This window comes from Lactuca virosa, chromosome 7 (genome assembly GCF_052849685.1).
Source record: "Lactuca virosa cultivar CGN04683 chromosome 7, Lactuca_virosa_CGN04683_v6, whole genome shotgun sequence".
Lineage (NCBI taxonomy): Eukaryota > Viridiplantae > Streptophyta > Magnoliopsida > Asterales > Asteraceae > Lactuca > Lactuca virosa.
In genome coordinates this window covers 217,926,833-217,954,488 of record NC_136432.1, presented here as the reverse complement: position 1 = coordinate 217,954,488, position 27,656 = coordinate 217,926,833, and the positions used below count along the sequence as shown (strand labels likewise).

At 37.0% G+C, this 27,656-nt stretch overlaps 1 protein-coding gene across 1 annotated transcript; it reads left to right on the top strand.

Moving 5' to 3' along the window:
- Positions 1–209: 209 nt before the first annotated feature.
- Positions 210–6,253, top strand: REV1 (DNA-directed DNA polymerase). Its single transcript, XM_079060601.1, has 20 exons — positions 210–561; positions 771–915; positions 1,008–1,123; positions 1,223–1,299; positions 1,391–1,722; positions 1,801–1,932; positions 2,026–2,158; positions 2,882–2,970; positions 3,066–3,320; positions 3,435–3,554; positions 3,639–3,731; positions 3,811–3,870; positions 3,953–4,039; positions 4,131–4,211; positions 4,286–4,358; positions 4,458–4,526; positions 4,620–4,925; positions 5,381–5,849; positions 5,941–6,001; positions 6,085–6,253. Exons 1-20 carry the CDS (start codon positions 341–343, stop codon positions 6,124–6,126), a joined length of 2,961 nt encoding a protein of 986 aa, XP_078916727.1. The 5' UTR covers positions 210–340; the 3' UTR covers positions 6,127–6,253.
- The last annotated feature ends 21,403 nt before the right edge of the window (positions 6,254–27,656 follow it).

Genomic DNA, 27,656 nt, shown 5'->3' with positions numbered 1-27,656 from the left:
ATAAAATGATATGATCACATGACCAACATTCACCACTAGAAACAACTTTTATTTAAGCAACTATTTTTTGTGACTACGCTAATAATATCTGGAAATTTCTCTAATGCACAAGGGATATTGGCACGACTCAGTCAACAACTACCTTCAAGTATGTTATCATATAAACCTAATTCAAATAGTGATTTCCTGTAAACTATCCGGACCATTTATGTAATTTTGTCTTTAGGTGTGCTCCGTTTGCACCGACTAAACTGAAAATTGAAAAGAGGGGAAAGTACAGTCTCTGATTTCATTATCAGACAAACGGTGATTTCCTGCAAAGTCTTTCGCGCCAAAAAAGATGAGTTTGGATTCTTCTCATCCTACCAAATCAGGATCCAATTCGAAGAGAAGCTTCAATTCGACAAATAGTAACAACACCGGAGGGAACAATCATAACAAAAAGAAGAGGAAGAAAGATGGAGACAGTGGACAACAAACCCTAGGCATGGCTTGGGGTTCTAATTCTCGATCTTCTTCTCGTTCCTCTTTCCGTAGTGCACCATTCACTGATGTTGGCAGGTTCTTTCACTTGACTTCTCTATCAAAAAACCGACCTTTTTAGGTTTCATTTTCGCACAATTAGGTCATGAACTCAAATTGTGGACATTTATTGATTTGGTATATCTATTTATAAAGTATCATAAAATTTCTCGATGCGTGTCTCTTATATTTTGATCTTATTTTTGTATATCTTTTTATCCTGAACGATGAAGTTCCTTTGGATTCAGTTATATGGCAGTGAAGAACAGGAAACTACATGAACAGTTTGATGTCGAAGCTTCAAGCTCATCTCATGGTGGTTCTGGCTCCAAGAAACCTGTATTTTACGGTGTTTCTATTTTTGTCGATGGATACACTGTCCCTTCTACTCAGGTTTTCATTTTCTTACAATAATTTCATTTTTGATTCCCTTTATTGCTAACTTCCATTCACACATTGAAAGTGTCTCCATGACATACTTTCAGGAACTGCGTGGTTACATGTTAAAGCATGGAGGTAGGTTTGAAAATTACTTTTCAAGGCAGCGTGTTACTCATATAATCTGTAGTAATCTTCCTGAAAGCAAAGTCAAGAATTTAAGGTCCACACTCCACTCCTTCTTCTTTAACCTTATTCTATAAAATGTAGTCAAGTTTTTGAAAACAAATGATTTTTATTATTGGTGATGAATGTTATATAGGTCCTTTAGTCGTGGACTTCCAGTGGTGAAACCTACATGGGTGTTGGATTGTATTGCAGCTGATAAGTTATTAAGCTGTAAGCTCAACTTGTTAATTTCATTTTCTAGTTTTCAATGTTTCTTACAATATTGAAGAAAGTTTATTTTATGTTTTTTTGTTGTGTATAGGGGTTCCTTATCAACTTGAACAGATAGCTAGTGAAGCTAATAACCAACCAAAGTTGACAACTTTCTTAGATTCAAGAAACAAAAACGATTCTCCAAATGTTCCCATGACTTCAGATATCAATACATCTGAAGTAAGTGACTCTGTAGAAGATGTAAAGCAATCTAATCAAGGATCTGATTCTCAAGTGTATAATGAAGCACCTTCTGCATCTGAAGGAAGTCGATGCTCAGATATTCAAAATATTACAGAATCGCCATCAATCGTTTCAGATTCTTCCAACAAGATCCATTCAACTTCTCTAGACCCAAATTTTGTAGAGACTTACTTCAAGGTGAAACTTTTGTGTTCTCTAAATCTTTTTTTTCGAATTTTTGACATAAAATGTTATTTTCTTATTTTGGTGTTACAGAATTCTAGGCTACACTTTATAGGAACTTGGAGAAATCGATACCGAAATCGTTTTCCCAATTCATCTAAACCTTCAATCTCCATTAATCCTTCATCTTCATGTCAGAGAAAAACAATTGTCCATATCGACATGGTATTTATTTCCATCTTCTTTATATCTACTCACACTCTCATTTCCCGTAGTTAATTTCTCATTAATAATGACTAAGTACTTTTCACTTTTCAGGATTGTTTTTTTGTATCAGTTGTTATAAGAAATCGCCCTGAGTTATGGGATAAACCGGTTGCTGTTTGTCATTCCGATAATCCACGTGGCACTTCTGAAATTTCATCAGCCAACTACCCTGCTCGAGACCATGGTCAGACTCAGACTAGCTTTTTTAAAATTTTCCAAATATACCCCTTAATTCATTATAGAAACACATTCTTTTAAATGCCCTTTTATGTCATTGAGTAAATTACACGAATGGTCCCTATGGTTTGGGGTAATTTGTACGTTTAGTCCCTAACTTATTTTTTTTAACTCGAAAGGTCCCTACAGTTTGTTTTTTGTTGCGTGCTTGGTCTCTGTTTTACCTAAAAAGACTATTTTGCCCTTGATTTTTTAATTTATTTAAATAAACACACCCCCAACCCCACTTCCACCTCACCTTACCTTACCTACCCCACCTTATTTAAATAAATTAAAAAAATCAAGGGCAAAATAGTCTTTTTAGGTAAGACAAGGACCAAGCGCGCAACAAAAACAAACTGTAGGGACCTTCTGTGTTAAAAAAATAAGTTAGGGACCAAATGTGCAAATTACCCCAAACCATAGGGACCATTCGTGTAATTTACTCTATGTCATTTTATATCTTTAAGCTACCTTTTTAGCTAGTTTTATCAAACACTATTTGTATTAGCTAGCTTTTCAGCTATCAACTATTAGCTACCTTTTTATTTAACAGCTAACTTTTCAGCTTTCAGCTTTTAGCTAACAGCTAGCTTTTCAGCTAGTACGCACCTGACATTCTTATATACTCAGTCTATATAATATTCTAATCCATATCATCATGCCTATGTGGCGCCTTGTGTGTTTACAGGGGTAAGAGCTGGAATCTTTGTTAGAGATGCAAAAGCACTTTGTCCTCACCTTGTTATTGTTCCTTACAACTTTGAAGCATACGAAGAGGCATGTAACATGTTTGATTGTTTTCTTGTATCCTTTTCCTAATAATTTTTTTTAATAAAAAAAAACACGATATTGATTTGTATTTATATTTACAGGTGGCTGATCAGTTTTATAGGATATTGCATAAGCATTGTAACAAAGTGCAAGCTATGAGTTGTGATGAAGCAATTTTAGATATTACAGATTTGGAAATGGAAGATCCTGAGATTTTAGTTTCATTGATACGAAAGGAAATATCTGATACAACAGGGTGCACTGCAAGCGGGGGTAGTTCTGGAAATATACTTATGGCTCGATTAGCTACAAGAAAAGCCAAACCAAATGGTCAATGTTACCTTCCTCCTGAAAAGGTAATCCCATCAGCCATCATTTTCATTATCTTTAGTATTATCTAAAAATGATTCTTTTATTATTATTATTATTATTATTATTATTATTTGTATTTAATTTATTATTTGATTCAGGTGAATGATTTTTTAAAGGAACTTCCAGTTAAAGTACTTCCAGGAATTGGTCGTGCTTTAGATGAGAAATTAAAAGGAAAACATATTGAAACTTGTGGAGATTTACGCATGATATCCAAGGTTTCTATGATTTTAAAATTATATTTTTATTTTTTTTTTCGCTTCTATGTAATTTGTGTTTTTTTGATTATTTACCCTTTTTAGGAAACTCTTCAAAAAGATTTTGGCCAGAAAACAGGTGACATGTTATGGAGTTATTGTAGGGGGATAGATAATCGGCTTGTTGGCATGATTCAGGTATTACACGTAATATGTCCTTTTTAGTAATTTCACCTTTTTTTTTATATTTTTTTAAAAATATTCGTACATTTTTCAGGAGAGCAAGTCTGTAGGTGCGGATGTAAATTGGGGTGTAAGGTTCAAGGACATGAAAGATGTTAGTATTTTTTTTTTCACAATTATTACAAAACTACCCTTTGATACATTTTTTAATATAATTTTTTTTTTTTCGATTTTAGACACAAAATTTTCTTCTGAGTTTATGCAAAGAGGTCTCTTTGCGTTTACATGGATGTGGAGTTAGAGGAAGGACTTTTACACTTAAGGTTTATTTATAATTAATAAATAAATAAATACTTAGTTATTTCGATTAATTTATGAATATAAGTTATAACAATTTTGAAAATGGAAATGTAGATTAAAAAGAGAAAGACACATGAAGAGCCAATCAAGTATATGGGATGTGGTGATTGTGATAATTTTAGTCATACAATAACGGTAATTACTTATTTAATTTTAATAATTTAATCCCGTTTTCTTTACAAAATTTGATTTAAGAAAATGGTGTTTAGGTTCCAATGGCAACTGATGACGTGGATGTTCTTCAGAGGATAACTAAACAGCTCCTCAGTCATTTCCATATTGGTATAATAAGTGTATAACACATATAAGTATATAACACATCTATTATATTTATGTCTATTTAAAAAAAAAAAGTTTATAAGAAATTATTAATTGGTGTAGATGTGAAAGACATAAGGGGAGTTGGCCTTCAAGTTACAAAACTAGAAAGTTCAGATAATTGTAATCAAGGTATTTATATTTTACATAGTTTTTATAAAATAATTCATATTTTTTTTATTCTACAAATTTAACTTTTTTTTTTTTTTTTTTTTTTTTTTTAAGGGAATGAGAAGATTTCTATAAGATCTTGGCTTGTATCTGCTTCAGCATGTAAAGAAAAGGAGAATTTAAAAATTAAAAATAAAAAGGAACAAATTGATGATCATGTTCATCAGTCAACAAGCAATTCAACAATGGAGGTCCCACCAATGAGTGAACTCGATTCAGAAGTTCTTGAATCTCTTCCTCCCGAAATTCTTTCTGAAATAAATGATTTTTATGGTGGAAAATTAAAAAGCTTTATTTCAAAACGCAAATCTAAAACCATTGAAATTGGAACTTCATCTGTTTTGCAGGGAAATGTCGAAGGTAAAAATATGAATCCACTTTTATTATAATTTTATTTTCTAAAAATAACTAGATTTAATGGATTTAATGAACTTTTATTACGTTTAACGTTTTAGTCTTGTAAATAATAGTAATAAAAATAATAATCATAATAAACGCCACATCACTATGGTTTTTTCGAAAATGGAATCAAAAAACTTATGGTTATAACGAAAATTTTGCTATTCAAACGCCACGTCAGCACTGTAATGGGCTATAACATGTTATTATTTGTTTTCTAAAAAGAATATGAAAAAGCAATCGTTTTTAATAAGAAAAAATGTATATATTATGGCTTTTGAAAACAACTTGTCTGTAATTTACTCTAAAATAAACATAGAATGATGTTAAAACTATACTTTTTATTTATGTATAATATAAAAAAATCGTATGAAAAATTATTTGTGTTTTAAGGGGTTTGACCATTGTTTGACCAGGAATATCAGCTACTGATGCTTCAACTTCAGAAATTATCAAAACAATGCCAACATCTTTAAGTCAAATAGACGCTTCAGTGTTACAAGAACTCCCTGAAGAAATAAGAAATGACATAATTGACCTTCTTCCTCCTCACAGAAACCCGGGCTCAGATTCTCCTTTACGGGACCCACCACCAACGGGTCAGCTTTGGGTCGGGGACCCACCACAGTGGGTTGAGAAATTCAGATCCAGTGATATACAAATCTTGAGGCTTTTCTCGAATACATATAGTCAACTAAAGTCAAAGCGTGATTTATCTTCATTGTTGCTAAAAACCGTTTCTTCAAGTAAAGAATTATTATTATTATGTAATGATAATGATGATAATGGGATTAACTGGTTATGTGAGCTTCTAAAACAATACATACAACTGAAACTAGATTCGGATCTTGAGGAAATACATACGTGTTTTCGCCTTTTGAAAAGGTACACAAACACACACACACACACACAAATTCAGTTGGCTATTTTTAATTATGATCGGATTTAATTTTCTAATTGCTTTTGGTGTTATTAGGTTGAGTGGAAAGTCTGAAGTTCTGTTACAAGTCTACAATATAACTCTTCCACAACTTCAGGTAAAAAGTTTTTATATTTTAAAACATTATTTGATTATTATTTTATTAATATTGATTTTTTTTTTGTTTGAATGGAATTATAGATGTCTGTCAGCGAAAAATACGGAGGAAGTCTTCATATCTAAGTTTGTACATGTTCAAAGATCGAATATAGACATGGCTAGTTGGTTGTTTTCTTTTTAGTGGTTATAGTGTATATATAATAACACGTTTCTTTATACTGATTTAATATATATTTCTTGTGCTTTGATATTTGTAACACGTTCCTAACTTCCTATCAACAAATGATATGGTTAGAGAGAGAAAACAAGGTTTTTTTTGTTGAGAAATTGATGTGGAAATATCACAAAATAGGTAAAAGTCACAAATTATTATGCAAAAGGTTTCTATTGATCTAGAACTCATTCGAGTTGTTAAAAATTTATAGTCTCCTCCAGCTTGAATAGTTGCCTAGGTGGGGATTAAGTATTTAGGCATTGCATAAGAACTAATGGAGGGCACTCGAGATTTTTATAACATTGATAAATCTTAAAAAAAAAAAATGAAATGTTTGATGATACGAAGGAAATAAATAAAATTTAAATAACATAATGAATAAAACAAATTTTTCTGAAAACCTTACAAAGTAATTTTATATTTAATATCTAATCTAATGATGCCAATCACCGACTAGTGTGAGCCTAGCAACAATTACCATCTCGTTTATATCATCCCTATATAGTTGTGACAAAGAATGGAGAAGCAAGGTTAATATGTAACATCCATAAAAAAATCATGCCACATTTAAACTTTTAAAAACATTTCAAAACCAATGATTATTACAAAACTTGTTTCAAAATAGTTCAGTGTCAAAATATCCCAGAATCAAATCATAACAATAGGAGATGTACGCTCACACATTTGCCTTCCCGCGATTATCAGAAGTACCTGAAACAAAAATCAACAACTGTAAGCCCGAAGCTTAGTGAGTTCCCCCAACATACCCATACACACATCAACATATACGTAAACACAAACATCATACTATGGGTCCAATCAACCATCGGGGTGGAATACCCCAGGCCCTCAACCATCAGGTTGGAATGCCAACATACTATGGGTCCAATCATCATCGGGATGGAATACCCCAGACCCACAACCATCGGGTTGGAATGCCCTCATACTACGAGTCCGATCTGTTGGGTTATGAGCATTCTAACACTCCTATGGTGTACATGCAACCCTAGAAACCTTGGATCTATGTTTTCTCTAAAATACATACAAATTTGATTTCCAAGGTTTACAACCTAACTAGCATGTTATGGGGTACTTGTAATACAAAACTTTAAGTAGAATAACATACCTTTCTTTTGTGGTTGATTGCTTGGAGTTTACAGCCTAGCACCAATAGTGTGGATGCCTCAAGTGGTGTTACAAATCACCCAAAACAACTTGGAAATACTTGAGAGAATATGATGCTTGCTAAAATCGGTCCACTCTTGTTTCACACACACGCTAGTGCCAATTCTAGAACCAAGACCCTCTTTATATAGTATGAAGGATTAGGGTTACACCCTAATACCCATGACTCTTCATTTACCTAGGATCCATGGGTTAAAAGCTCCATGGACTATCCATGGACTTCTATATACTCTTAGCCCATCCTAAATAAATCTTAGCCCAATCCATATATATGAAAGAGTCCATATTTAATTAGCCTCTTTTGATCTTTAAATTAATTCCAAAATCAATTCTTGATCAACACTAATTAAATAATATGATTTCATATTAATATATTATAACTTATAATATATTAATAGATCATAAACATCTTATTCTCAAAAATATATCCATACAAATTGCTAGGTGAAGTGCAACCCAAATGTACCATGCCGGGTCGGGTCAAGTTCATACCAAATATAGTTACGGACTTAGACACCTTATCCAACACGATCATCCTAGGGATGTAATACTCACGACCCACAACCATCGGGTTGGAATGCCCAGGTCTGTTGGCTCTCGCACAAAGCAGATGAGCCTCAACCACCAATCAAACATGTGCACATATATCAGATAATCACATAACAATCTATAGACAGACAAACCGATCTAACAGATCATACTAGCATAACATCTTACTATCTATCAGGATACTGATCTAACAGATCATAGCAACATAATACCATCCTATCTACCAGTATACTGACCTAACAACTCATACTAGCATGACATATCAGGATAACAATCCAAAAGGGCCGACCTTGGTGCCTTAGACCCTTGAGTATAGTGAGGAAACTCACCTCGCAGATGTCGAACTGTAGCGATAATGCAAAACTCTCGAATCGCAGCCACGAACTCAACCACCTATCACCACCATAGGACCAAGTCCATCAGAATCCCAATTTACCAAAATACCCTCAAAAGTCCAACTGGTCAACCCTTGGTCAAAGTCAAATGTCAAAGTCAACGGTCCATGTTCACCCGACTCGTCGAGTGCAGCTAGCAACTCGTCGAGTTCCTTAAGAACTCAGGAAGTCATGAAACCCTAACCGACTCGCCGAGTTTCCAACCAACTCGTCGAGTCCATGCGTGTCCAGAAGTCGGGGAAAACCATTACTGACTCGTCGAGCCCCCTTACTGACTCGCCGAGTCCATGCAGAACCCAACCACGGTCAATCTTCATCGGACTTGCCGATTCGTCTATGCGACTCGTCGAGTTCATGCAGTCCATTCCTTATAGAGGTGTTTTTAAGCCACCCAAAGCTCCATATTGCAGATCCAACCTCCTAGGGCATGGTTTCCACGTAAAGTTGCAAACTTTACGTACATGCATGGTCCTAAATGCCAAAACTAGACTAAGGGAAAGGTTAACTCAAAGGGAAAGGCCCAAGCTTGCCAAATCTCATAACTTTATGGCTATAGGGACCAAGGGGAGTCTAGATCTGAAGTTACAACTTCAGATCTTAGCCCAATACCCGAAATGACTTCAAAATATCCTAAAGCTGGGACTAAACTTAGGGATGAAGAGATCTAATCAAAGATAAGCCAAGGCAACGACTTTATACCTCCAAAATGATGCCAAGATGAAGTAGAGTCAGATCCACAAGCTCCTCTTTGCTCCAAGCTTCTTATACTTCACACCTTCTTCACAAAAATGCACCAAAATCACTCTTTAAGCCTCACAATCACTCAAGGGCAAGGTTAATGGAGATTAGGGTTTCTTTTGGCCGTCAAGGGGTGATAAGGGACTGGAGGAAAGGACTTAAGGTCCTTTAAATAGGGTGCAAACCCTAAAAATTAGGGTTTCATTTCCCAGCTCCTACTCGTCGAGTCCCGGTCCTCTGACTCGTCGAGTAGATCCAATAATCCACGCGGGTTAACGAGCCTCTACACGACGAGTTGGGGGCAACCAACTCGTCGAGTAGGTCCAAAAATATAAATATAATGCTTTAAAACTTGTACATGGGAGTCGGGGTGTTACATAATCCTCATTAGTAATATGGTAAAATTAGTCGTCGAAGATAAGGGAATACAAGTCTCTAATAGACAACAAACATTCTGTCTTGTACGGGAAACAAAGTTTCTAGAATGATTGATGCAACAATTTTGAAATCCTTCTTTGATACATCAGGATGCCAACAACCAAAATTAAACTTGGTGATCAAACAAAATTCCACTCGATTGAATTAGATTACTCAGCCGCTAATCAAAAACTGTAATAGCTTTTTGGATAGTAGTCGATCTTCCGGTCTAACTTCTGGCATCATTAGCCAATTAAGAACCAATGTGTTCCCCTTGATACAAGGTACGTCTACTCACCGTATGAATGTTATGTTGCAGAATAAGTATAGTCTTCTACCAATTTAATGGTCTATGGTAGCTTTTACCTCATCGACATTGGCTTTAGTATTAATTGACCCATGATAACATTGGAACTCATGCTACATTAATAGATAATTCTTGCATACAGGCAACCAAATCAAAACATATAACATTTCCAAGGTAATTTAACTAGAATTTTTAAAATATTTTGAAATTTTGCAAGTATCTATACATTTTAGTTGGTGAATATATGTTAAAACATAGATTTTCACAAAAGTTCATCTGCGAAAATCTATGTTTTAGCCGATGTTCATCTGCTAAAATGTACAGTTACCTACTAAAACATCTTACCAAATACTACAGTTGTAACACTCGTTTTACAGAATGGACCAGCTAAAAACGTAAATGGGCAAAAGTTATGGTTTATGGAGAAAACCACATGTCACGACGTGGTGGGTTGATGACCACGACGTGCCATGGAAAATTAGTGAAGAACGCATCTAGCTTGTTTGCCACGACGTGGCAAGGTATTGGCCACAGTGTGGCGGCTGTTGCAGCCCAAACCCATAATATTTAGGGTTTCCTCCATATTTAAAAGAATTTTCTCTAGGGTTGGGTCATTTCCCCTCACCCCCACCCTCTTATCTCGAAACCCTATCCCATCCTCTTGTTGTTTGAGCTCTTTGTTGGTGTTTTGGTCATTTGAAGTTTGAAGGAAGGCTTTTTTGAGCAAAGGATCAGCTAGCATCTTGTCTCCATCTCTTGGTGCATCTCGGTTAAGTCTCCAAGTTCCCACCTTTATGGTTCATCCTTATATATCTAGACTTTTAAGCTTATTTCATTCATGTTATGTTGATATGAATGGTTGGTTTTGATAAAGTTGGCAAATTTATCACTTCTTGAGGTCCTTAGGTCATCATATGTTTCAGATCTAGACTCTCATATTGATTGGTGCCATGCATGGAGTATTGACCCCCATTTCTTACCTTATTTTGACTTAGTTTTGGGAGAGACATGCATGTACATAAAGTAAGGATTTTTATGGTTTATTTGAGGGAAAGGAAGCCTACTAGAAAGTTTGAGAAAATGACTTAATGGATTAAGTCTTTAATGAGGAAAAAATGGCTTCTTCCAGTGACCACGACGTAGCCAAGGAATAGCCACGGCGTGGTGGAGTGCAAATCCACATTTGTTTTGTCTAGACATGCCCACATCGTGTCCAAGAAGAGCCCACGACGTGGCGATGTCCTGCATGTCGAATGTTTTGTCTGAACATGTCCATGGCGTGACCAAGAGTTCTCCACGTCATGACGAGCGTTGACTCACTTGACCATTGACTTTTGCTTATCGTTGACCGTTAAATTCTGACCAATTTGACTTGGGGTCAAACTTGGAGGATTTGGATTGTTGATTGAGGATTTATCTCTTTTTGTGTTAGTTGGTTCACGGGATTGAGCAATGCAAGGTGTAAGAATGTTGTTGTGCTTATCTGGTTCTTTAGTTTAGGTGAGTTTCTCACTATGTCACTCATCCCATTATATATCCCTTGCATGGTAGGTTAAAGTTACTGATAGAGTACAAGTATTCTATTGGACTATGATAACTCTTCGTTATGCATGTGCAATATAGGACACTTGGTGTTATGATATGTTAGATTGGTAGGGTCTTCTCTGTTGATCGTATGGTACTGTTAGGAATTATGGGTTAGGGTAACTGGGGAATGCCATTTATCAGCGTTATGTATAATTGACCAGCGAATGACTTAATTGAGAAGTGGTCAACGGTAGGGTAACTAGGGAATGCCAGTTGCCAAGGGTATGTAATATGCTAGTATATATGTTATGTGTTTATGTTGTAAAATTATGTGGTAATGATATATTGGGTTCTATGTAGTTTAAGTTAGATAGCCTTAGAACTCTTGGTCTAATGCATGATGGTGATGTTCTTGTTTAATTGTTCGCTTTCGGGTGGGTCATCTGTTCGACTGTCTATATGACCCCTAAATACATATGACTTTATGTATTGTACGAAAGACCATGATTTCGCCCTGGAAACTGAATGAAAGATCACGGGTGGACCATGACACTTGTATAAAAGACCATGGGTGGACCATGGTAGAAAGACCATAGGAGGACCATGACAACCACACATAAGACTATGGGAGGACCCGTGATAACAATAAATATGATCGATAGATTCTGTAATAAACAATGTGAATTAAATGACACGAATAATGAAGATCAAAAGTGTGCCTAATGCTTTGATTAACCGACTCTAGAAGAGTTCTCAATAACTTCTCTATTAGAGCGTACAAACGACAATTAGGGTTTCAAGTGTTAACCATAATGTTACATGAATGTACAATATATATAGTCTAAATAGCTAAGTAGATCCAAGAATGGACAGGCCCAAACCGGGATAAAACAAACTATACTATGCACACATTTGACACAAAACTATTAAACCCAACAATCTCCCCCTTTGTGTCAAGTTCCGAAGGAGAGTCTTCACTGTTGCCTTCTCTGCGTGTTGAACAGTTTGGGCATCAAATTCAGAAGCACATTTCGGACACAAAGATACCAAGTGATCATATCCGAGAAGCATTTCAGATCCGCTGATGTGTTCGCCTTGCATGTTTCAACCATTGAGAGAATAGTATTCAAAGCAGTGGTTGAGTAGAGATGTTTGTCTCTCAGAAAGAACATACTCTTCTGAACTGTATCACCAGACTTTCGATTATACACAACACTCCAGTTCTCTTTCTGAATAACTCCCAGCTATAGCTTCTTAACGTCCTTAGGTTGCTCTTCGGGTTCTAGAATGGGCCTTTTCTGTAGAAGCAACGCTATCTCCACATCCATCTTTGCAATTTGTAAGATATAGCAAATGAGCATCTTTTTCAGATGGGCAACGATGGGTTCATATTTCTTTTCATCTTTCATGACAATGTTAAACAATGAGATCCACTCGTATGGATTCATAAACGACAAGTTTTTCAAAGTGAATTCATCCAAAACTTTATTGGTTCCCAAAAATCCCTTGAATCTTATGTTCACAAAATCATAAGTAGGCACTGCCGAGCAAACCTTCAAACCCATAATTCTCTTTAAGCTCCAAGACTGATACTGAGGCTTGACATACTTCAAGTAGAAATTGAAGAGTTTCTGATTCACTAATTTGTCAGAAATCACTGCGTTTTCTATCTTCTTAAAGCACCGAAATAGAAAAGCCCTGGGAGTGATTGGAAAATCAAATTGAGACTCCACTTCGTTATTAAGATCAAAAGATACCGTAGGCTCAAGCCCATAGACTCTCAGATCATCAATGGCTTCTCTCTGAATTATATCAGTTGACCATGGAGGAAAGAGTGACTTCTAAGTTTCAAGCGTAACTTTTGCAATCTTAGCCTCCGCTTCTTATGCTTCTAACTCCTTCCAAAGTTTCAGAAGATCATCAAGTTCTTTTTCTCTCTTCTTACGCACAAGCTTCTATGATTCAGAAATCTCTTTTTCTTCTTCCTCATCATCATCAATAGGTTTCTATTTTCCTTTGTTTGATGTAGAAGCTTCATTATCCTCCTGATCATTTGCCTTTGGTTTTTGTTCATGTTCATTAGTCGTTTGCTTTTCCTAGGTTCTTCTTTATCTTCTTTGTCTCCCCTTGTTTCGGAAGAGCACTGCTACCCGAAACACCTTTTATTTGATTTAGCATTGCAAAGACTGGTTGAAGTTTGTCTGAAAGTTGTTGTCGAACTGAGACTGTAAACAAGGAGTCACGAGTCTCCAAAAGTCGTTGCAGTTACTGATTTATTTCAGAAACACAACTTTTAACAACTGTTTTCTCGAATTCCAAATCATCAACACGCTTTTTGGTATACTGCAGCTTCACCGAAAGGACCTTGGCTTTCTGAGTCTTTTTAGCCATCTGATCCATAATGTTGTTTTCAGCTGCCAAGTCCTTCTACAATGTTTCTATCTTTGAAAGAACAGATGCATTTAGTTCAGCATTGTTGACCTTTATTGCTGAACGAACAACAGAAAGTGCCTCCTTCTTCGCTTGCAGAGAATTACGAAACCCTGCAATAACTTTATTCATGGCTTCGGTGTTGGAATCAGATGAAGTTTTGAACTCAGCCATATAGTTTCACACTTCTTGAGATAGTTTTTCGACTTTTGCAATCGTCTTGGAAATAGACAGTTCAGAAGCTTTAATTTCCTTGGTAGATTCTTCAAGGACTTTTGCATTTTCTTTCGTTAACATCTCCACTGTGGCTTTGTGGGTTGTCAACATATACTCCTAGTTGGGTGAATACGAAGATTTGGAAGACACTAAGAGAGAATCCAATTTCTCATTAAGTTGCTTGAACTGCCCTTTCGTTATTGGGGCATCATCATCATCACTATTGACATTAACAGTGAAGGGGCTAAAAGAGAAATCCGTAAAGGATCCTGGATCATCTCCATACATAATTTCATCAGAGTCTTCTAAAGGAGGAACAGTGGATGTCTCCAGTTCTGAAGTCACACCAGTATTGACATTTTCCCCCGTGTTAGATACGTTGACATTAATGTCCGAAGCCCTAGTCGCCTCCGGAAAGGACTTGACAATCGAAACTTCTAGTGGAGTGGTAATGGATGAAGTGGTTGGAGGGGTGGAATTAGTAAATATCAAGGTTTTGAAAATCGGACCGGACATCGAACCGACCGTGTTACAGGTTCGATGGTTCAAGTGGTCCGACCGGTCCTAAAAACCGGAAAAACCGGATATATATATATATATATATATATATATATATATATATATATATATATATATATATATTCACGTTTGTCCATATGAAAATAACGGAAATGTTTTAAGAGTTAAAGTTGAAAGGAAATATGGCAGGTTTCATCTTTAAAATGAATTGATAAAAAAAAAAGAATAGCTATATAAGTAGTAAGATACAAAGAAGAATGGAAACAATCCCACATTGATGAAATGCAAGAAGTATGGAGGTGTGCTTTCATTATATAAACTTCTCCCACTCCTAGCATTTGTTAGTAGTATCGGCGTACAACTCAAAGAGAGTGGGCCATGTTACTAAAACGGGGTTCTCTTTATTTAGATGGACCGAAAGTTTAGTCTTTTTAAATTTTAAATTTTGTTAACTCCGGTTTTGGCTGGTTCAACCAAGCCGGTTTGACTGGTTTTTGACTAAACCGACGGTTTTTTCTTGTTCATAAACTGACGGTTTTTGAGGCTAATAAAACCGGATTCCCGACCGGTTCCCGGTTCAACCAGCCGGTCCGGTCCGGTTTTCAAAACAGTGGTAAATATGGTGGAGGTTAATGGAATGGAGATATAAGGAAGTGAAATTCCAACATATATATTTGTTCGTAGTGGAGGGTGTTGGATTAGTGTCTAAGTCCGTAACTATATTTGGTATGTACTTAACCCGAGTGTGCATGGTCCTTTTGGGTTGCCTTCACCAAAGCAACTTGACAAGGTAATTTGATATGAGAGAGAAGATATTATGGTTTATTAATATATTATAAGAATAATATATTAAAGGAGAAATCATATTTATTTAATTAGTACTAGTCATAAATTAATTAGGAATTAATTTGGTGACTAAAAGAGATTAATTAAATAAAGGGGTATAAACTGTCAAATGTGTGATAGTTGAGTTTTGGGCTGGGAAACCTAATGGACTAAGGGAGAACGAAATTATGATGAGGGATCATCATATTTTCGTCCAAGGGCCTCATTCCAGAAGGTTCCTTGGGCTGCTTGGTGGCTAAGCTATCCATTAGGGTTTAGACTGAAACCCTAGCACCCTACAGTATAAATAGATGCCCTATGCTTCAATTTTAGGCCACTTGATTCCAAGGGAAACCCTAGGGCCGAAATTAGCATCCTTCCCCTCTCTCTCTTAATTGCCTTCTTGCTTCAAGGTGTTTGTGAGCCATTAGAGGCACTACAATTGTGGTGCTTGCTTTCAAGAGTTCAAGAGATTAAGGAAACTAGTTGTTATTGCAATATAACAACAAAGGTATGTCTACTACACTTCTATATGATTTTTCAAAATAATAGAAGCATGCCAGGGTTTATTTTGTGTTCATATAGTTGTATGTCTTATAGTGAAAAACATAGATCCAATTAGGGTTGCATGCACACATAGGATTGTTTGTATAAAACCTATCAGTGGTATCAGAGCCTTTGGTTTTTTGTTTTCAATTGGATTTGATACATATTATGAATTTGACAAATTAGGGTTTATGGCAAGTAAACCCTAAGGCTTGATGATTTTTGCAAATTAGGGTTGCAAAACCCTAGTTGGCGATTTTGATAGGGTTCTTAAAACCCTTTTGCCTAGCCTCACATTTTCGAAATTAGGGTTATGAAACCCTAGGGATTTCGAAAATCCCTTGCCCCCCAAGACAAGATCCCAAAATTTTAGGGATTTGGATAATGCCATCTTTGTGATTATCAACTTAATTGTTTAAACTAGATAATTGAAGATCTTGAATTATCCTTTCCATAAATTTCGAAATCTAGGGGATAAAAAGGATTAGGATAAATTAATTGTTTAATTTTATGATAATCCTTCATGATTTAATAATTTAAATTAATTGTTTAATTTGGATAATTAATAAATCAAAGATTTTTGGTGTTTAAAATTTTAAATTAAATTGTCTAATTTTCGAAAATTTTAAATGCAACAAAGACACTAGTATTTTAAAATGTTTTAAAATACACCCTTATACAATTATGATATTATAAGATTAATTATTATATATATGTATAAGAATAAGCTAGTCTTATCGCTAGTAGGCCTCATTCACGAAGCCAGTCTATAAGGTGGGTATAAGGTTGCTGCCTATAAAATGGCGCTTAATGGATGTACACTCACATCTACCGCTTGCTTGACTGGTGGAGGGTCGTTAGCCGAACGGATAGGATAGGGCACTTAATTCCTCATTATAAGTATAATGGAAATATTAAAGTAACTACATTGTTTTACAAATTCCCACTCTTAGTTACTTTAGGGTAAAATGTGAAAAATGATGCTATTCCATGGAATTACACTTTGTACCCCTGTCAAACGTTAGTGGAGCGTGCGTGGTTAACCAGCACACTAATTTGGGATTGACATTGGTGACAAAGGGTGGCTCGAAGTCTTATCATAGATCAATGGAGCGTGCGTGGCTAACCAGCACATTGATTAGGTGATGAAGACATTGAGTGCACCATGATGATTCGCATGGTTATTCACAAACTTGTTTGCGATCCTCGGCATCCCAGTCGCAAATTTGAAGTGCATATCGAGATTTAAACATGCCATTGAAATGTTCAATGAATCTCAAAAAGAAATCTAGGAATTTTCAAATACATTTAAAACTTAACCTCTTTCGTTTTTCATGGTGAAAATTAGTGAATCGTCATTCACTTACCTTCAAATTATTTACTTTTAGATTACGGCATTCCTTTTCTAAGTTGTAAATAATGTTGTTGGATCCTAGCCCTAATTTCTCATGTGGGTGTTTAATTAGGGATTCATTCTAATCAAACTTTGTTCCTTTCTATTTCAGATGTCAAACGCAAACGCAAACAACAACACTTCTGGGTCATTCTCGTTGATGAACCTGTGTCAAAAAGTGACATTTGATGGCTCGAACTTCAACGAGTGGATGAGATACATTCGCATGATAACTCGTTATGAGGACAAAGAATATGTCCTAGACGAGAAGCTTGAAAGGATCAACCCAGAAGAAGCTACTCCTGAAGAGATGGCCGCGTTTGAGGCCCACGAGCGTGATGCAACGAAAGTTCATTGCATCATGTTGGCCACCATGAACCTCGAACTCCAAAAGTCCTATGAGGACATGTATCCATATGAGATGCATCAAGATTTGCTGGACAGGTACCACCAGAGCGCGAGGCAAGAGCGCTATGAGATCATCACCAATATGATCACCGCTAAGATGGGGAGTGGAGAATCCCTAACTGCTCATTTGCAAAGAATGAAAAGATATGTTGATCGTCTTCTCAAACTTAATGTTAAGTTTGATGAGGATTTGGCTATCGACATCATCCTCCACTCCTTGCCTTCCTGCTACAGCCAGTTCAGAATGACCTACCACATGAATAAGGAAGAGGTCACCCTAAGTAAGCTTCAAGGGCTCCTGAGGACAGCTGAGAGCAACCTCAAGGACAAATCTGTTGCATCACCCTCTACTGTAGCTGCTCCTGTGTTGGCAATTGGCCAAGGAAAGGGAAAGAAGAGGAAGGCTCCTTACAAGAGCCACCATAAGGGTAAGACCCAAGATGGTTCTTCTTCTAGTGGGACCAAAGCAGGTTCTGTCAAGCCCTCTTCTGACCCCAAGGAAGCAGAGTGCTTCTATTGCCACCAGAAGGGCCACTGGAAACGAAGCTGCCCTAAATATCTGCAAGATATTAAGGATGGGAAGATAAAGCCCACCTTTGCAGGTATGTATTTAATTAAATCTAATAACTCATCATTTGCTACTTCATGGGTTCTTGATACAGGGTGTGGTTACCACATTTGTTCTGATATGCAGGGCCTAAAAAGAAGTAGGGAAGTGGAGCATGGAAGGATAAGCTTGATCATGGGAAACAAGAAGTCTTCACCAGTAACCAAGATCGGAGTTTATTCCTTAGTGTTGAGTAATGGGTTAGGACTAGATTTAAATAATTGTTGCTATTCGCCAGATATGGCAAGGAACATCATTTCTTTTCATGGTTTGTTTAGACAAGGTTTCAGATATTCATTTGATAATAGTAATGGTTCTATTAATGCTTATTTGAATGGTGTCTTTTATTTCAATGCATTACCTTGTAATGGGATTTATGAATCTGTGTTAGTTATTGATAACTTAGGAAATGATGTTTTGAATATTGATTCGTCCACAAGTTTGGACAAAGCATGCTTGTGGCATTGTCGCCTTGGCCATGTGAACAAGAAACGCATAGCCCAACTCCAAAAGGATGGAGTCTTGGAGTCTTTCGACCTTAGGGACGATGACGTGTGTGAGTCTTGTTTACTTGGGAAGATGACCAAGTCACCCTTTACTGGCACATGTGAAAGGGGTGAGGGTGTATTGGATCTCATACACACAGATGTATGTGGACCCTTTAGATCCACCACAAGGGACGCTTGTCGCTTCTACGTGACTTTTACAGACGATTATAACAGATATGGATATATCTACTTAATCAAGCAAAAGTCAGAAACTTTTGAAAAGTTCAAAGAGTTCAAGAATGAAGTGGAGAATCAGTTGGGCAGGAAAATCAAGATGCTTCGATCTGATCGAGGGGGAGAGTACCTAAGTCTTGAGTTTCACGACTATCTGAAAGAGTGTGGAATAGTTTCACAATTGACGCCTCCTAGAACGCCACAATTAAATGGTGTGGCTGAGAGACGTAATCGAACCTTGTTGGACATGGTTCGCTCTATGATGAGTCGTGCTTCGTTACCAATCTCATTCTGGGGGTATGCCTTGGAGACTGCCGCCCATATCCTTAACTTAGTTCCCACCAAGAAGGTTACCAAAACGCCTCACGAGATGTGGACAGGGAAAGCTCCCTCGTTAGCACATATCAAGGTTTGGGGTTGTGAAGCTTTCGTAAGACGAGAGACTCACGACAAGCTAGAACCTCGTAGTGAGAAGTGTTATTTCATCGGCTATCCACATAAGTCTTTTGGTTATCTCTTCTATAGACCAAATGACAATGTTGTCTTTGTTGCTAGGAGAGGGGTTTTCAGAGAAAGAGAACTCATAAGCCAAGGAGACAGTGGGAGTCAGATTGACCTTGAAGAGCTTCAAGAGTCAGGAGAAGAAGGAACCTCTGACACTGGCATGCAACCTGAGGAGGAAACTCCTGTTGAACCTATTGACCAGTCCTTACCTCTTAGACGTTCAAGTAGAGTTGTTGTTCCACCCCAGTTTTATGGTTTCCATATAACTACTGACGGGGATACGTTTATTAGTGATAGTACACTAGTAAATCTGGACGAACCTAACAGCTACAAGGAAGCCATGGCAGGCCCAGAGTCTGTTAAATGGAAAGAGGCAATGGATAGCGAGATTCAGTCCATGTATGACAACCAAGTTTGGAATTTGGTTGACAATGTGCCAGGTCGTAAGACGGTCGGGTGCAAGTGGATCTTCAAGAAGAAGACAGACATGGATGGGAAAGTGCACACTTATAAAGCGCGATTGGTCGCGAAGGGCTTTACTCAAACTCCTGGAGTTGACTATGATGAGACCTTCTCACCAGTTGCGAAAATAAAGTCTATTAGGGTAATGCTTGCGATAGCTGCGTTTCATGATTATGAAATTTGGCAGATGGACGTAAAAACCGCTTTCCTAAATGGGAAGTTGGCTGAGGATGTTTACATGAATCAGCCAGAGGGTTTTGTCGATGCAAAGCATCCAAATAGAGTGTGCAAGCTTGAGAAATCCATTTATGGATTAAAGCAAGCGTCTCGCAGATGGAATCTTTGTTTTGACTTTGGATTTCTGCGAAATGAAGATGAGTCATGTGTATATGTCAAGGCCAGTGGGAGTATAGTGAGCTTCCTCGTATTGTATGTCGATGACATACTACTCATAGGAAACGACATCCCAACATTGCAGGAAGTCAAGTCCTGGCTTGGGAAGTGTTTCGCTATGAAGGACCTCGGAGAGGCTGCATATATTCTGGGAATAAGGATAGTGAGAGACAGAAGTAAGAGACTGATAGGACTCAGTCAGGATACATACTTGGAAAGGGTACTAAAACGTTTTAGTATGGAAAATTCCAAGAAAGGGGAGTTACCAATCCAATGCAATACCAAACTGAGTAAGACTCAGAGCCCGAGTACAGAGGCAGAAATAGCTGATATGAGCCGAGTACCTTACGCTTCCGCAGTTGGCTCAATTATGTACGCTATGACCTGTACTCGCCCTGATGTGGCTTTCGCTTTGAGCATGGTCAGCAGATATCAAGGGAATCCTGGTAGGGCACATTGGATTGCTGTCAAGAATATTCTTAAGTACCTACGAAGGACTAAGGAATGGTTTCTAGTCCTGGGTGGGAGTGATGACTTAAGGGTGCGAGGGTACAGTGACGCTAGTTTCCAGACAGATCGGGATAATTACCGATCGCAGTCGGGCTGGGTCTTTACCCTGAATGGAGGAGCAGTGACTTGGAAAAGTTCCAAGCAAGAAACCGTAGCTGATTCAACGTGCGAATCAGAGTACATTGCGGCGAGCGAGGCGTCAAAGGAGGCTATATGGTTGAAGAACTTCATTGGAGACCTTGGAGTTGTGCCATCCATAAAAGAGCCCATGGAAATTTTCTGTGATAATGAAGGAGCGGTTGCCTTAACCAAGGAACCAAGGGATCATGGCAGATCTCGTCATATCGACAGGAAATACCATTTTATTAGACATCGAGTAGAAGAGGGACTCCTCGTTGTGAAGAGGGTATCGTCAGAAGATAACCCAGCAGATCCCCTCACGAAGGGACTGAGTAGGGTTAAGCATTTGCAGCACGCTAGGAGCGTAGGGCTGAAGGACGATATTAGTTTAGATTAGATAGGTAGGAAACTTGTAATGGATGATCATGTATTCAACATTTAATGATTAAATAAAGGTGTGTTATTTATAAGAAAGCTTCTATCTTGTGTTGATTATTTATCTATTGTTTCAATTTTGCATGTTTTGACTTCCTGAATAATAAGATTATTCGAACAGTCCACAATCGTGCATATGTTGGAAGTAGATATGAAGGAAGATTGTCATAAATTTGTTTGTAGATTGTCTGAAAAGTTTTAGACATAGCAAAGGTTTGCTGCAAAGTTTATGAGTGCTTATGAAATTTGTATTGAGCATTGGAATAGACCCACACTTGCTGGTATCACTTCATGAATGTTATCACAAGTGATCGCAAGATGATAATATCATATAATCTTTAAACCTAGAGATATGGTTATTGTTTGCTAGTTGATTATACATTGATAATGCGAAAACGCATCAGTAACTTGATGTTATAAAACGCATTATTGTGTGTGGTTTAACTAGTAAATGATAAAGGCATATTAGTCGACGTTTTTCTGTTCCTTTTATTCTATGAGAATAAAAGCGATATCTTGGCCACTTGATGATTTGGTTTGACTTATGTGTCGGGCCCGGTCAGGATGAAGTTGATGTGTTCAACTGAGTTCTATGTCGAACAAATCAGAGATCAAGAAATAAAATGCTAAACAATAAGTATTGTTAGCATGATATCTAGAACAGAGGATTATACGATCCCTTATCTGAAGGACAGATTATTGGTCAGAGTTGACAGCGGCTATTGAAAGCTACGATTGCTAATCGGATACGGAAGTCATATGTGAGATGTAGTTACTAGACTTATCCAAGTGGGAGACTGTTGGATTAGTGTCTAAGTCCGTAACTATATTTGGTATGTACTTGACCCGAGTGTGCATGGTCCTTTTGGGTTGCCTTCACCAAAGCAACTTGACAAGGTAATTTGATATGAGAGAGAAGATATTATGGTTTATTAATATATTATAAGAATAATATATTAAAGGAGAAATCATATTTATTTAATTAGTACTAGTCATAAATTAATTAGGAATTAATTTGGTGACTAAAAGAGATTAATTAAATAAAGGGGTATAAACTGTCAAATGTGTGATAGTTGAGTTTTGGGCTGGGAAACCTAATGGACTAAGGGAGAACGAAATTATGATGAGGGATCATCATATTTTCGTCCAAGGGCCTCATTCCAGAAGGTTCCTTGGGCTTCTTGGTGGCTAAGCTATCCATTAGGGTTTAGACTGAAACCCTAGCACCCTACAGTATAAATAGATGCCCTATGCTTCAATTTTAGGCCACTTGATTCCAAGGGAAACCCTAGGGCCGAAATTAGCATCCTTCCCCTCTCTCTCTTAATTGCCTTCTTGCTTCAAGGTGTTTGTGAGCCATTAGAGGCACTACAATTGTGGTGCTTGCTTTCAAGAGTTCAAGAGATTAAGGAAACTAGTTTTTATTGCAATATAACAACAAAGGTATGTCTACTACACTTCTATATGATTTTTCAAAATAATAGAAGCATGCCAGGGTTTATTTTGTGTTCATATAGTTGTATGTCTTATAGTGAAAAACATAGATCCAATTAGGGTTGCATGCACACATAGGATTGTTTGTATAAAACCTATCAGAGGGATGGATGAGATCGGAGTGGTAGGTATGATTGGTGAAGATGGTGGAGTGAAGGTATGAAAGATATGCGAAACAGGAATTGATGTATGAATAGGAGATGATACCTTCAGAATCGTTTTAGTAGGAGTGGGTTCCGAAGTCGCTGCAGTATCGTTTTCCTCATTGTGAAAAGTACCCTCATCTCGGACTTCAGTAAGAATCCTAGATTCCAAATCTTCCTGAACAACCGCAGAAGGAGATCTCGGTTTCTTGGCTTGCTTTCTTGTCGTCTTGGGAGCTTTAACATTTTCCTAAGGACCAACTTTCACTTTTCTTTTACCTCCCCTCTTCGGTTTGGTACCCTCCTCAATCAAATTTTGTAACTCGTCTGATATTAGGCGAACAGCAGAAGATGGTTGCTTCCGATATTCATTCACGATGACATTGTCAGAAGGAACTTTCACCAACATTACTTCCAGAATAGTCCCAACAAAAGAGAAAATTCTAGGATCTGACATCATAAACGTGGAGGTCTGGAGATTCGGAATCACTGCCATCACCAAATCAGTCATCAATGGAACGTTAAAATGGCCAAGTGCACGGTTGACCACAATTGACCAAAACCGAGCACAAGATATATCCGAGTGGCGAGTAGTAAAGACTATGCTTTGAACGAATTGAGACCACATAATAGCACCAAAATCCAAATTGATTCCATGGTAGAGGCCATAAAGCAGAGTATAGAACATCTCACTTGCGCTGTCTGATCCCGCAGCTCTTTCAGAAAAGATTTTGAACAGGAGAGTGAACAACCCATTCCACATAGGAGGAAGAAAATACTTCCTGAACTTTGACAATAAAGCAATGTCGCCAATATATCCCATCTGATAGAACATATCGATGAGGGCGATGTTGGAAATTGATTCTGGATCCACAAGAGCTTCAGATGAAGTAAACCCTAAAAGTCTGCAGAAACGGGCCTTGGTGATCGAGGTTTTGTGAGATGCAACCTCATAGTGGATTATCTCGTATGCCTTGGTGTAGATGGATGAGGAGTAATCCTTTGAAAGATAAACAAGTGTAACGGATTCTACCATTATTAATGCATGAGCCAGTGGCGAGAACTTGAGGCATTCGATTATGGGCCTGAGAACTTTGTCGTAGCGTGAGGATTCAAGATCAATGATCACGTTTTGGACATTCTTCACGTTGATCACGATTACCGAGGCCGATTGATCAGAAAAAGAGATATGCTCAGATGAACCTGCCATAGTTGTGGTGAAGAAGACGATGAACAGTAGAGAGAATTGGGGAGTTTTTGTTGTAAGGGATTCGAGAATAATGTTTGCGGTGAGAGAAAACCGTTTGAATACCCCTTTTTATACGGTAAGTGATAAGTGGTGTGAGAAAAGCATCGTTTGACGTTGCCGTACCCAGTAAAAGTAGCCTTGAAACTTGTGACAGCTCATCAATGTGTCAGACGCCGTTGTAACAGAAACACGTGATGTCAGGGATTTTCAAAATTACATCTGATTTTAAATCTTATCTCCAATAAACCGTCGTTTCAAATTTGACGATTTCAGAATCCACAACCAGTTCACCAACTTTAAGATCATGACATGTTCTCAGAATGAAAGTAGCCATTCAGAATTTAGAACCAGACTTGGAAAAATCACAAGGATTTTTGTGCAAGAGTCTGCCAAATATAAAAAAATAAAGCAAATTAATTTTAGGGATTTTGTGATGTCAAATAAAATTGACATGAAAAGCAGATGGATCCCGGGCAACGATCTCTTCCTTCTGAGTCAAGAGAGACTCCAACGTGCTTGTGTGGTATACCGTTGAATTACGATCACTAGTCTTATAAGAAACCGTGAAAGACTTATTTTTAATAGGCTTCATGGGTGGCTAAGCTTCAACCAGATTCCGAAACTCAACATAAGTCTGAAGATCTGAAAGAAGTACTTGTTTGACCAGTGTAGCCATAAGAACAAGTAAGCTTTGGATATACTTTAAGTGACTGGATATCATGGAAATCTCAAAAAAAAAACCTGGATCTTTTGGGAAGAAATGTCTTGGGTCGAGAACATTTCATTAAGATCACGCAAAAAGAAAACTGAGATTTCAAATTATAATGGTAGAAACCAAAAAGGTTTTATTCAACAATTCATTGGTGAAAATATCTAGAACATTTGATTGTTTACCGCCAATTCAGAAATAGGTTTCGGATTTTGGGTCTCACTCAAAATCGTGGTGATAACGATTTTAAGATCATAAACACAGATGTTGTGTAACCATAAACCCCAGTGGTAATTTCTGAGAGTCTCAAGGGTTACGTTTATGAACATGAAATTTATGGAGATATTGTAGATTGGTTCCGAAGAAGAAAGTGTACCTCTGCTATAAATGAATGACAAAGCAGACAACTCTTAAGTCATTGTGAGAAAAGTAAGGTAGCTCGATGACTTATGTGAATGAATAGCCTGATTGGGAAGAAATGATCGGAATGAAAGTTTCATTAAGGCTTCAAACATAGAGTTTCAAAGGCTTGGGACAACATGCTTCTAGGGACACTTATTTAAGACATAGATTCGGGATTATACCTTTCCCATTGTTTTGAATTGATATATATATATATATATGTATATATATATATATATATATATATATATATATATATATATATATATATATATATATATATATATATATATATATATATGCTAACCTGAAAAGAATACATTAGCTTTAACAAAAAAATATTTTTGTTATTTTTGATTTTCCAAAAAAAATTAAAACATAAATAAAGAAAAATGTTTTTTGTAATTTTTGATTTTCTGAAAAAGATAAAACAGAAATAAAGAAAAAATGTTTTTTGTAATTTTTTGATTTTCTGAAATACATAAAACATAAATAAAGAAAAAATGTTTTTGAACATTTTGATTTTCTGAAAAAGATAAAACAGAAATAAAGAAAAATGTTTTTGATAAAAAAGAATTCCGAAAGAGAAATGAACAGTAACTTCTGAATCATTCCGAAGCTCGGAACCAATCAGAAGAGACATAGTGTACAAATGATACAAAACATTCCGAAACTCTGATGAACAGTAGATTCAGTGGCGTTCCGAAGCTCGGAACCAATCGGAATTTGAAAAATGAATGACGAGACGTTCCGAAGCTCGGAACCATTCAGAATGTGAAAAGTAAATTCCGATTATGAAGAAGATTTTGGAACTGATTCAGCTTCCATCATTCCTATCCCTTGTGAAATCCGATTGAACGTAGGATCAGGTAAGGCTTTTGTGAAGATGTTAGGTAACTGATTTGAGGATCTAACGAAATGAACTTCAATATTACCATCCTCAACATGATCCTTTATAAAATGATATCTCAGTGCAATGTGCTTTGTATTTGAGTGTTGCACTGGATTATGGCAAATCCTAATTGCGCTTTCGGAATCCCAATATAGAGGGATTCGCTTCATATTAATTCAATAATCCCTAAGCTGGTTTTGAATCCACACTACTTGTGATGTACATGATGCATCAACAATATATTCTAATTCAGGAGTGGATAAGGAGACACAAGTTTGCTTCTTAGATTGCCAACTTACAAGTTTTCCATCCAAAAACTGACATCCCCCTGATGTACTTTTCCGATTATGTCCACATCCGCCTAAGTCAACATCAGAATATGCTTGTACAAAGAATACTGAATTCGAAGGATACCAAAGTCCGAGAGAAGTAGTTCGCTTCAAATACCGAAATATGTTCTTGACTGCCAACATGTGAGGTTCTCTAGGGTTGGCTTGAAATCTGGAACAATAGCACACAACAAACATGATATCGGGGCGACTGAAAGTTAATTATAACAAAGATCCAATCATTTGACGATACAAGGTCATGTCAGCCGCTAGTTTGTCAAGTGAAGGTATGAGTTTCGTTCCGAACGCCATTGGAACTTTGACTTTAGAATCACCCACCATTCCAAATTTTGCCAATAAGGTATTTGTAAAGGCTTATTGATTGATGAAAATACATTCTGAACTCTGTCTTATATTCAATCCAAGGAAAAAGTTAATTTTACCCATCAAACTCATTTCAAATTTAGTTTCCATTAGCTTTCGAAATTCAGCTGTTAAGCTGGGATTAGTAGATCCAAAAATAATGTCATCAACATAAACTTGAACAATCATTAGATGGTTTCCCTCCTTCTTACGAAAGAAGGTTGGATCAACAGTACCTTGTTTAAATTTAAATCGCTTAAGAAATCGAGTAAGAGTTTCATACCATGCCCTCGGAGCTTGTTTGAGACCATATACCACTTTATCCAGAACATAGCAGTGATTCAAATATTTTTCATTCACAAAACCAGGTGGTTGTTCAACATAGACGGTTTATTCCAGTTCACCATTCAGAAATGCACACTTCACATCCATTTGATATACATCAAGTTTTTGTGAGCTGCATAGTCGAGAAAAGTCCGAACAGATTCCAGTCTAGCCACCGGTGCAAATGTCTCTTCGTAGTCAATACCTTCTTCTTGACAATATCCTTTAACGACCAGGCGTGCCTTGTTTCGGATTATCTTTCCTTCTTTGTCCATCTTATTCTGAAACACCCATTTCATTCCGCCAACAGAAGCATCCTTCGGAGT